The 12,080-nt window shown below is 51.7% G+C and overlaps 1 protein-coding gene and 1 long non-coding RNA gene across 2 annotated transcripts; one reads left to right on the top strand and one right to left on the bottom strand.

The window, feature by feature from the left end:
- Nucleotides 1-3,029: 3,029 nt before the first annotated feature.
- LOC120756089 (uncharacterized) lies at nt 3,030-6,644 on the bottom strand. Its single transcript, XR_005702017.2, has 3 exons — nt 6,179-6,644; nt 5,958-6,095; nt 3,030-3,449 (listed from the first exon to the last, which is right to left on the bottom strand). It is a non-coding gene; the product is annotated as an uncharacterized LOC120756089 (long non-coding RNA).
- A 3,900-nt stretch (nt 6,645-10,544) lies between these two features.
- Nucleotides 10,545-11,392, top strand: NANOS1 (nanos C2HC-type zinc finger 1). Its single transcript, XM_040071687.2, has one exon. It carries the CDS (start codon nt 10,571-10,573, stop codon nt 11,345-11,347), a length of 777 nt encoding a protein of 258 aa, XP_039927621.1. The 5' UTR covers nt 10,545-10,570; the 3' UTR covers nt 11,348-11,392.
- The last annotated feature ends 688 nt before the right edge of the window (nt 11,393-12,080 follow it).

Here is a 12,080-nt window from a genome sequence, read left to right on the forward strand (position 1 = left end):
CCAGCAGTAAAGTTTCCTCAACACCACTCTTGTCCACCGCTAGCAATTATGTCCTTGGCAATCTCCATGCCAGCAATGGTTTGAAATGCAAACATACTCATCTCTCCCTCTGAACCTGGCTCTGTCTTTGGAAACCTTGTTTTTTTTCTGTGACTGTTTCATAAAAAAATTCCGTGACACTGAGTTATACTTTAGTTAGTCTGCTGCTGGATTGGACTAAAATACCCACTTTTCATTGCCCCTGCAGCCCAAGGGCTGTAGTAAGACAACAGTGCCTAAACTTGAAGTGTCCATGGCCAGACTCGGATGGGGCTTGGAGCAACCTGGGATAGTGGAAGGTGTCCCTGCCCATGGCTGGGGCTGGAATGGGATGAGCCTTAAGGTCCCTTCCAACCCAGACCTTTCTGTGACTCTGTGTCCACAGCAAGTGCATGGTGTGAGCTGGCCTGGTGCCTGCTCACTGTAGGGAGATGCAGTGTGTTAGCACATGTCCTGAGAGCGTCCCAAAGTGCTGCACCCAGCCTCACAGACCGAGGAAGCACAGCAGCACAGAGCTGACCTGGTGCACAGGGCACAACCTGGAAACAGGCTGACAAAGCTCCCAGTGCGGCTGTAAACAAGGAATCATCGCCCAGGAAGCTTCCAAAAAGCTCCATGGTGATCTGTTCTCAGCTCTGTAACATCCTTCCTGGAAGAAAACATGAAATCATCTTCTAATAACTCCGCAGATGACACGGCACAGCCGAGCGATAGCTGAGGAGAGGATTTGTCACTGCCAAGGACGGGGCTGGGGAGGGGCAAGGGGGTCCCAGGCACCTCAGTGGGGTAGGATGGAATTCCCCAGCTCCACGGGGAAGGTGGAGGAGGCAGGGCTTTGTTCTGGGGGTCAGAGATGCTCAAACAGCTTCAGAGATGCTCAAACAGCTTTGGGACCGTGGTGGTTCCTCAGCTGAGCTTACAGATGAGGACACTGCATTGCTCCTTCCCTGGATGTGCTGGATCCCAGAGCTTTGGCAGTGCCTGGCAGGGCCCAGTGTTTGCTCCCTCTCCTTTTTGGGGTGCCAGCCCTGGCACAGCCATCAGGGTGGCCCTGGGTGAGCCTGTCTGCTGCTGTCCCCGCGGGGCAGGGACACGCTGTCCTTCCATCTGCCCTGCCTTCCCAGGGCCCTGCTGTGATTTAAAAATATCCTTTCCCAGACTGTTAGCAAAGACACAAATCTTCTGGTTTGCAGTTTAACTCCTTGGACAGCCCACGATACAAGTGCTGGGAAGCTGCAGGCCTAACAGGCCACTTGGACACCAAAGACCAAAGGCTTTGCATGGAATTTCAGATTGTATCTTTATTTTTAAAAGATAAGGGGAGGCTGTGCAGGGAAATACCGCCCTTCAGTACAGCCTGGTGTCAGAAACAAAATGCTGAGCTAGAGGAACCTTGGTCTGAACCTATTTTTACGCTCCTCTTCAGTTGTACACAATGTCTGAGGGTTGTACTGTAGTGAAGAATGCAAATCTTCCGGTGCTCCTGGTATTACTGGTGCAATTCCCACTGGAGAGCCATGTTAAATTTAGAGCCCACAATTCATAGCTGGCAAGTTGCAGAGTGTTCAGAAAGGAATATGAAGGATGGGAAAACAGCATTTACAGCTGCAAGAGCTTGATCTATTTAGCTTGTGAAGAGAGGAGTTTAAGGGATGACTTGGTTAAAGACCATCAGTGTTCACAAGGAGAATTAAATGTTGAGATCAGGGTCCTCAATAAGCACAGGAAAACCTTGACACTGAAAACAGGCAAGTCCTGACTGGAAACATGAGGCACATGTTTACCAGTGTAAATAATGAATTTATTACCAAAGCCAGAGCTGAAGCAGACAGGATGACTCTTCATTACAGGGTTTTTTAATAACATTTGAATGTTTTTTTTCCTGAAAAGACATGTTGAAATTCAAACAAGCACAAACAGAACCAGCCCTGTGACCTGTATTATCCAAGGGAGCAAACAGTAATGATTCCCTTTTTTCCACGCTCATGGCCTTCTCTCCCTTCCACCAGCAGTCCTGACAGTAATTCCAAGTGTGTAAAAGCTGGGAGCGTAATTCTGATCACAGATCCTCCTGGCAGATCCGCTCTGCATTTGTGCAAGCACCGAGCAGATCTCTCATTTCCCTGCCAGGAGCGTCCACCTGCACGACGAGCCTTGAGCCACAAACCAGTGACACAGCAGTGACACTGCTGCTCCCTCCTCAGTGCCTGAAGCCAGGGGCCAGCACACAATCCACCTCCTCACCCCCCTGCCCCTGGTGCCCACCAGCAGCAGAGAATCCTGTGGCACACCCTTGCCCAAGCAATTCCAACCAGCCCTCAGTTATCCACGCTGCATTTCCCAAATATCCATTATCCCAAAAAACCCACTCCTCTGTGTCCTGTCCAACAGGATCATGGAGAGCTGATTAATCCCTTTTTGAAGGTGTTTGGGACCATTCTCACGCCTCACTAAAGTCTCCTCCTGACTCCACAGCACCAATTCTTGCTCCCTTTCCTGAGAGGCCACAGCTCTCATCGGGTTTGTGCCGCTGGGCTCCTTCCAAGTGCACCTCCTCCTGCTCCAAACACCAACCCCCAAACTCCACGTGGGGCCACGGGCCTTCCACAAACACACACCAAAAACCCCAACCTCTGTCACGTGTGCCTGAGAGCTGAGCTTGGCCCTCTTTTAATCCCATTGCACTTATCGGCCATATAATGTTTTTGCACATTATCGCCCCAATTATAGAGGCTTGTAGGTGATAATGAGATTGCACTGGATGTTTTCCAGCAAAGCACATTCTAGGTTTTACTAACTTCATTAACCAAGAAAAGCTGGTTAATGGCTGAAAAGTGCAATGGTGCACATAATCACACCAGTTGCTTCGCTGCTGCGATTATATTATTAAGATGGATCTTTGAGGTACAATTTTCACGTATAATTAGTGGGTTATCCCTTCAGGAAAAAAAAAAAAAAAAAAAAAAAAGTGATTCAAAAGCACCCAAAGGTTTGAGCAAAATAGTTCTTCTGAAAATACAAATGAAGTCATGCTCTGACGTCAGGCTCTGAATGGGATTTGTGAGAAAACAGGAGTGCAAGAATTTAGAAACTTAACACAGAATTCTCAAGGATGTGAAAGGCCACAGTTGCAATCCACTGAAACACACTGGGAGCATCCAATCTCACTGGTGTCCGTGGGGATCCAGGCTGTGATTTCTGAGAAGATAACAGATCCCAAAATATATCAGAAATGTAAAATGTTTCGACCGATCCAAAATTATTTCCTGGTGTTTTAATGACTTCAGTATTCTTCAGTTGTTTGTTTTCTTGGACATCACAGCTCTTCCCAACAGAGACAACTTCAATTTCAGATTAAGAAAGCCAGCACCACCAAGCAGGCAGGACAATGAAGAACCCTCTGGTTACTCCTTTTACCAAGCAACAAAACAGAAAACGAGTGTAAGTTTTCACAAGCAATTTCCAAGTGCAAGCCTGATTTTTCGGATTGCTTTTCTCTCTCAGCTAAATTGTGCTTACCAGCTTGACAGAAGATGCAATGACTATTTTTCACTAGGAATTTTACAAATTTAATCAAGTTGTCAGGAGAAATGCCATTATCCTCACCGTGTGAAATTAATATATAAGGAACTTATCTACTGTCTTGCATGTGTGCATGACATTTATACGGATCATTGCAACTAATATATATATATATAATTCTGCTTGGTAAAACTTCACACAATAAAAAAATCTTCAGAAATGAATTTTTGATTGTCTAAAAGTCCTTGAATTTGGCTGGCTCTGCCAAGGAGCTTAGCAGGAGACTTTGCTGGATTTAATCAGCCAGACAGACCTCAGAAATTCTGCGGGAATTCTTGTTGTTATTAGAAATATGCAGTAGCATTTGCTTATTCAGTTCAGAACAGATTCAGAAACTAAAAGCAATAAATCTTCATGCAAGCATTGAGTTCTTTCAAGGATATCCTGGAGCAGTGATTTTTGGAGAGGAGGAATACATAAAGGAATGTAAAGTGTCTAGCCAAAATTTTATTTGAAATATTCTTTTCAATGAATCCAGACACTTATCCAAAACAGAAAACCTCTGATTTTCCCCAAACACATTGACTTGGCCTTCCACTTCCATGACCCTGCACAGGAGACAAGAAAGCAGGGGCAACAGCAGATGAAATCAGTGCACAAACTCTTGGCACCCCCTTTAAGTAAGGAGGATTTTGATCACTGATATTAAACAGGAGTTTAGTCTGCACTGTGAGTCACCAGGACATCTTTCTGTGCCTTAAGGGCTCTGTGGTCTCCTGAAATCTAACAAAAACTGCCAGCTTTGGGAAAAACTGCAGGTCCTGTGGCAAGGCCTGCCAGGATAAGCACACACTGAATGCTTGCTGGACTGGGGTTTCATTTATTATTATCCCGGAGTTAAAGGAAAGTGTGAAACAACATTACCTGCAGGCAAAGCCAACTGACACCCCAAAATTCGATGTGTGAAAGCTCCAAAATACCCCCGAGAGGAACAAAGCTGACACAGCTGCTGGGGCAGGCTCTGACAGAGGCACATGATGCCAACCTGCCAGCCACAATAAGCCCCAAAGATGAACCCCTGGCTGCAGAGGAGTCCAGCAGGCTGGGATTTCAACCTCAGCATCTCCAAATGCACAGGGTACAGGCCATTGGCTGCAGATGAGCAGCTCAGCTCAGCTCAGAGAGTTCCTGCTCCCCAAATACTTGAGTTTGAGGTCGCAGAATCACAGAATGGTTTGGGTTGGGAGGGACTTTAAATCTCTTTCCAACCCTCCTGCCACAGGCAGGGACACCTTGCACTAGACCAGCTTGATCAGAGGCCCATGCAGCCTGACTTTGGACACTTCCAGGGATATCCAGAGATATCCAGTAATAATAAAGTTCAATAACATTTAATTCATGCAAAACTGTAAAATTAACACACTTCCAGTGCCATTTCAGGCTCACAGCATCTTTGCAGAAGAACCTGGCTCTCCATTTCAACATGAGTCTGATTTGCTGTAAAGAGAAATCACGTCTGACATTTAGGAACTGAAGTGCTTATAGCATTTATTACATTTCCTTGATATATTAATAAAATGAATAAACACAAACTGTTCTTCAAGAAAAAAAGAAACCAAACCTACCTTTCAGTTTTCATAAAAACCATTTGATTTTCTCATAAACAGTATATATATTAATTTCTATGCCCCTTTGACATCCCTCTCCATATGTCAGTATATGCTCAAGACAAATATGGTTCTGCTGATAAACATTTGGCTCTTGGCTTCATTTGTGTTCTGCAGTGGTTTGGATGGGCAAGTCAAACCCCTGGCTGGTTGTCTATGACCTTTGCATTCTCCTTTAAATTCCGTGCATTTGCAAGAGATGATGGAAGAGCTGATAGTTTATCAGCCACGATAATTAGATTAGATACATTTTTGATTGTAAATTTAGTCTTGTAATGGATTTTTTTTACAGCTACTGTTTCCAACACTCTCAGCAACGTTCTGAAGCTTTTTAAAAGTCTGTGTCCAGGAAGGACTTTGTCTCCTTCAGCTGACAAACTTTTTTTGGGAGGGAGAGGAAATTCAGTTTCTCTTCTCTGTGCACTGTCAGCCCCCAGAGCACAAAGTCTCTTCTCCTCCTCTTTGCTGCCAGGCCTGGAGAGGGCTCAGCTGTCCCCTCCAGCCCCCACACATGCCCTGAGCACCCCTACTGCTGCAGCCACAGCCGGGCTGATGCTGTCACGGGGCAGTTTGGGCTCTGCTGAATGCTCTTGGTCCAAGGTGCCATTGCAAGAGATTAAACAAAACAGAGGAAATGATGGCATTTTGCAGGAAATTCGAGCACTCAACAGTCAGAGCCATGTTTAGGTTGCCCATATAACCTTCTGTTGTGATGAGCACATCACTTACCTGATGACAATGATGCATTCTTGGAAGCACCTTTTATTTTCTGCTCTCAGCTCTTTCCAGTTGTCTCCATGCTATGAGGTGGAGCAGCAGCTCTTACAGAGCTGGCTAATGCTGTGTGCTGTTCCTCACTTCCAGTGGCTGAATCAAATTGAAAGACAGCTAAAAATGCATCATATTCTCCACCAGCTCTGTTTGCCTGGGTAAACATTTGCTGCAGTTACCTGGGGACTGTCATATAACTCTAAAATGAGTGATTTGGACAGCCACTCCTGCCCCCAGGGCAGTGAAAGTTGTGCTCAACACCCTGGAGAAGTCTGGTACCCTGTTAAAGAAACACCTGACGTGTTTGGTTATGCTGGAATAGCCCCTGGGCTCAGCACAGATCAGGAGAAGGTGAAACCACCACTGCCTCCTTCTCAGTCAGATTTCCACCTCTTTGAAGGATCAGTGCTTCCACACAACAAAAGCAAAAGCACTCCTCCGAAGAAAGATTCCCCAAACCAAAGTCATGTTTTGCCCTAATCCTCCATCCCAGGTAGTTTTTTGCCAGTAAAAAGGAGCTAGGATGATTTCTTTATCCTTCTTGCCAACATTGCCACGCCAGCTGAGCCCCTCCTTTTCCTGGGAGATGCCATTCCTGGGATCCCCCACCTTCCTCACACCACTGACAAGGAGCAGAGGCTTCCTCCCCAGAGCCCCCCACCTGCACAAGCCTCGTGCACCCCTCCCTTTTGAGAAGGGGAACACCAGAGGAAGTTCTTCTCCCTCAGGCACATCTAATATCGATGCTGGGCCTCTGAGCAGACCCCAGGCCAAAGCTCTGCTCCCACGGGTTGCGTTTGTATCCTCCACCGACACCTAACCCACGCATGTCAGTGCCACCAGCTGCTTCCAATCCTCTGAAGGGGATTGCTCTGTGCCATAAACGTCAGCTTTCCAAACACAAGCTTCATCTGTTAAGCCAAAAGCTTTAGGTAGGACTCCTGAAGGCTAGGCCGGGAGTCCAAGCAGCACAGGGCGTATCTTCCCCGTGTCAGCAGACACCTCGTGTATTTTTAGTGCTGTCAGAAACAAACCACTCCCTGCTATTCCAGAGCAGGGGGGGAAAAAGTCTTCTGGAAGTGGTGGAGAAGCTAAAATTTTAAAAGACCCTTCCGAGAACTTGCCGGCCTCCTGGGGGAGCTTGTCAACATCTCCCACGTTAAATGAAAGCCACTTTAAAATCCACAGGGGCTTTAAAGAAAAGCTGGAACGTATCAAAGCTGCTGGGATGGCAAGCTTCATAACGTGCACAGTACATCAACACTCACAGACAGTAAATCCTCGCCAGCCCCAGGGGAGCTCACAGCCCCCCAGAGCAAGCCTTTCCTAATGCATCTCTCAAATGAGCTGCTAATCTCCTCTCTAAACTTGACAGCTGTCCTGCATGCACTCAAACCCCTCTGTGCTTAAATCCTTCTATCATTCTTGAGTCACTCGTTAGATCACTTTTGCTTTAATACGAAGAAATCTTTCCTCCGACCCCGAGCAAAGGCCTCACTCACCTGCAGCTGGCACGTCCACAGATTTCATACACATGTGTGTGTGTGTGTGTGTGTGTGTGTGTGTCTGTATTCCCAGGAGCAGTCTTGGACTTCACATATTCCTGTGGCCAGTGGGAGCTCCCCAAGCAGATTTCTCAGACCCCAGCAGATCTGATGGCTTCCTGCGCTCGGATAAGCTGGAATTTCTGACACGGCTTCTCGCTGCTCTGAGGGAGCAGAAAACTTTCCCCTCGGCTGGGCAGGGTTTGGGCAGCGGTGCTGAATTCACAGTGCCAACAGCCATTTGTCACTTCTGCTCCGGATGACACTTTGCCAGGGTTGCTGCACAGCCTTGCCACAAGAGCTCACATGAGACACCACCAAGACAGCTGTGGTTTTACACTGCCCAAGTCCTGACGAGGATTGCCTAAAGAGTAGTTTGGCACAGTCAGAAATAATCCCAACTTCCAGCTGAGCACAACACAGTAGTTTTTCATGCAGTTCTCAGCGTTTCAAACAAAGAACATTTCAAAGCACACCAAAACACCAGTCCTTCCTAGAGGCAGCTGTTTGTCCATTGGCTCTTCTTGACCACATATTTTGTTTACTGCTTGAAATTGATGAAGAGCTTCACCACGACATTGGTTCATTTGTCAACAGTGGGATTGATTCCCTGCTCTCGCACCAGCACTGTGACTGGGTGACCCTGAAGAGCGGGCATGAGGTTGGTGCAAGTCTGACAATGCCCAAAAGCTCTGCAGGGACCTGAGTGGAGCTGTTGAGTATTGCTCAACACCTGGAACATGCAGGTCCATGGGAAAAAGTCTGGACAAACAAAGCAATGAAATAACTCCTGCAACATACCTCAAACACTTGGATTGCCAAGGCACTGAGCTTTGCTGAGCTGTTGGTCAAATAGAGGATGCTGTTACTGCAGTGCTGGTGACAGGTGTCTATCCTTCACAATATTTTCCCAGTGAGGATATTTTTTTATGTTGCTCCAGGTTCTCCATCACTCCCTGCATTGGCAGTGAGGGGAACTGGGCCATTTTCCTCTCTGCCCGTAGCTACACACACTGCTCCAGCAGTGATGTGAAATTATTCACTCTGCCTCTTAAAATGTCTACAGAAGATGAGATACAACAATTGCTCCAGGAAGTGATGCTCAACCACTCTGACTGATCACCCCGTGCCCTGTCACCCATCTGTTACCTCTGCCATTCCCTGCTGGCTCCAGTGCAAATCAGGCCCTGAAACACTCCACTGAAGAGGGCAAAGTTCTGTCACATAACTGCATCTCCGAGATGAGCTCTGGGCTGAGCCTGACACCCCATAGCTGTGAAATGTCACCCGGTGCAGAACCGTGTCCCACACAAGCATGGTCTGCAACTTCCTTTGCAAATGTTTTCAGTACTGAAAGGAGTCCCATTTTCCAAGCAGAGAATTCATGCTCTGAAACACTGCTTCCAGCCAGCCCTGCTCCCTGCAGCCATCCGTATTTTTCCCTGCTCCTTGATACGCCCACTTCCCAGGCACTTCATGTGGCTGGGGAGGCAGATCCAGCCCCCGGTGCCGAAGGCAGCCCCTGGGGAGCTATCCCTGACACCTGAGCTTATGAAACCTGCCCATTTCAGATGCAAACTAAACACACTGAGAGGCTGCTTTACCAGCCAGAGGAGCATCTGTTAGACTGACAAATCAGGGCTGTGCTCAGGGGAGACGGATTTACTTCTGACAAAACACCCACCCTGCTCAGCCCAGCAGCTCTCACCAGGGGCTGGAAATTAATAGCATCTTTGCATTGTCAACTCCTCTTGCCCAAATGGAAAAGCACACCTGATGCTTCCCAAAGGAGGATCTGTTTTCTGGGTGGCCTGACTGCATGGGAACCATCAGGGACAACAAAGAGGAACTGCATCTCCTCACCACGTCCCTTGTCCTGCGGCATGGCAGCTGCCCTGCAAGGACTGACCAAAGGGGTGAGCCCAACAGGTGGGTGCTGTGGGACACTGCTGCCTGTCCTGCTGCCTGTCCTGCTGCCTGTCCTGCTGCCCAGGTGCCTCTGACCCACCTCTGCACACAGAGCACTCACAGGCACAGGCCCGTCCCTTTCTAGGGTTGAATATCCTATACTGGTTCCCCATGCCTGAGCAGCACGTATCTCACCTGAGACCCCAGCCAAACCTTCTCTAATTTAATTAATTAAAACCCATTTCTAACAGGGGTGCAAAGAAGAAATCACCTCTGCTCCAGACCATTATCAGCATCAACGGGAAGGCTCCTGCTGCCCTCCATGAGCTTACGAGGGTCGTTGGAGCCTGTTCTTACTCGTACAGCGCTAAACTTGGCGGAGACTGCTCCCTGCCAGCGCCGGAACGCTCGGAGCAGCACCGCTCCTCCCCGCCGGGCCTGTGCTCGGTCGGGTTCGGCTCGCACGGGCTGCTCCCGGAGCATCCTGCGGCTCCGCTCGCGGTCCCCATCCCGATCCCAATCCTGGTCCCGCTCTTGGTCCTGATCCCTGTCCCGGTTCCGATCCTCGTCCCGATCCTGGTCCTGATCCAGCTCCTGGTCTCGATCCCAGTCCGAATCCCGGTCCCTATCCCGGTCCCTGTCCCGGTTTTGGTACCGATCCTGATCCCAGTCTGAATTCCGGTCCCTGTCCCGATCCCGATCCCAGTCCGAATTCCGGTCCCTATCACGATCCCAGTCCGAATCCTGGTCCCTATCCCGGTTCTGCTCCCGATCCCGATCCCAATCTAAATCCCGGTCCCTGTCCCGATCCCGATCCCAGTCCGAATCCCGGTTCTGGTCCCGATCCCGATCCTATTCCGAATCCCGGTGCCGCCGCACCTGCGGGACCGGAGCGCGCCCCGACCGCGGCCGAGCCACACCCCCGCCGCGGCTCAGCCAATGAGCGCAGGGGGCTCTGGCCGGCAGCCAATGGGAGCGCGGCAGCCGCGCCCCCGCCCCCTACTTGAGGCGCTCGGCGCGGCCGCGCGCCCGCAGAGGCAGCGGGGAGCGGGAGCGGCCCCGGAGCGCTCGGAGCGCCCGGCGCTGCCCCGCACCGCGCCCGAGGGAGGGGCCGCTCCCATGGAGGCATTCCCGGGCGCCAAGCTGGAGCAACACCGGCACCTCCCGCCCGTCGAGTGCCTGCCGGGCGCCCGCTACGGCGGCCGGAGCCACAGCGCCTGCGGGAACGTCTTCAACTCCTGGAACGACTACCTGGGGCTGGCCACGCTCATCACCAAGGCCGTGCGGCCGGGCAAGGGCTTCGGCGCCGAGCCCCCCTCGGTGGTGGTAGCGGCCGCCGTGCCGCCGGCCGAGGAGGAGGAGGAAGAGGAGGAGGAGGAGGAAGAGGCGGCGGGGCCGTACTTCGAGGGCGCGCTGGACTTGCACGACCTGGACCTGTGCGGGCATCACCATCACCACCACCACGGCGAGGGGCTGCTGGAGGAGCGCTTCGCCGACTTCAGCCCCTTTCCCGGGCGCGGCGGCCCCGCCGCCGTGGTGTTCGACTGCTCGGGGGAGCACCCGGGCCGGGAGGGCTCTGCCCACGCCTGGGGCGGCGTGGTGGTGGCGGGGCGGCTGCCGGCGCACCCGCGGGCCGCCTCCCGCCTGCTCAAGCCCGAGCTGCAGGTCTGCGTCTTCTGCCGGAACAACAAGGAGGCGGTGGCCCTCTACACCACGCACATCCTCAAAGGACCCGACGGCCGCGTCCTGTGCCCGGTGCTGCGGCGCTACACCTGCCCCCTCTGCGGCGCCAGCGGCGACAATGCCCACACCATCAAGTACTGCCCCCTCTCCAAAGTGCCGGCGGCCCGGCAGCTCCGGCACGCCCGGACCGCCCTGGGCAGGAAGGGCCGCTAGCGGCCGGGACCCCCGGGGCTCGCCCCGCTGCCCCCCACGCTGACACTGCCCCGGCCCCGGGGCGGCCGCTGCGCGCTGGAACGCGCGGAGCCCGGCCCCGGGCACCGCGAGGCGGAGATGCGCTGTGTTTGTTTATTGTAAGAAAAAAATATATCTATATGTGATTTTTACGGAGACGGCGAGGTCTGACTGGGTGGGTGTGCGCGGGACGGGCGGGGGGGGTCCCGGGGTTAAACCCACGGCCGGGGAGGTGGCGGGGGTCCCCGGTGCCCGGGCGGGGCAGCGCAGCCTCCTGCCCGGCTCGTCCCGAGCGCTCCGTGCCGCCGGGACATCGGGCGGGAGAGCTGCTCTTCATTGCCGGTTAACAGCGGGGGATTTAATTAGGGTACGACACTCCGCCTTTCAGCTCTTAAAGCGAACATCCGAGCGGTTTCCTTAGCCGGTTTTTTAAAACCGGTGAGCAAATCGCGATCGAAGCTGCCCTCGGTAATTAACACCTGCTTCCCGAAATCGCAGCATCCGAGCGGTCACCGATGGCGCCGCTCTCGCGGGTCCCCGTGCCGAATACTCGGCTTTAGGGAAGGTCTGAGAGGAGGAAACACCCGAGTGCGTGTTTGAAAACGTGATGACTCTGGGCCGGAGTGCAAACTGAGCCCTTTCTGCTGACAGAAAGGCCGATGGAATGGCAATCGGACAAGCTTTGATGCAGCTGTGTTTGTGGTGGAGAATGGGG

The sequence above is a fragment of the Hirundo rustica genome, chromosome 8, assembly GCF_015227805.2.
Source record: "Hirundo rustica isolate bHirRus1 chromosome 8, bHirRus1.pri.v3, whole genome shotgun sequence".
Classification (NCBI taxonomy): Eukaryota; Metazoa; Chordata; class Aves; order Passeriformes; family Hirundinidae; genus Hirundo; species Hirundo rustica.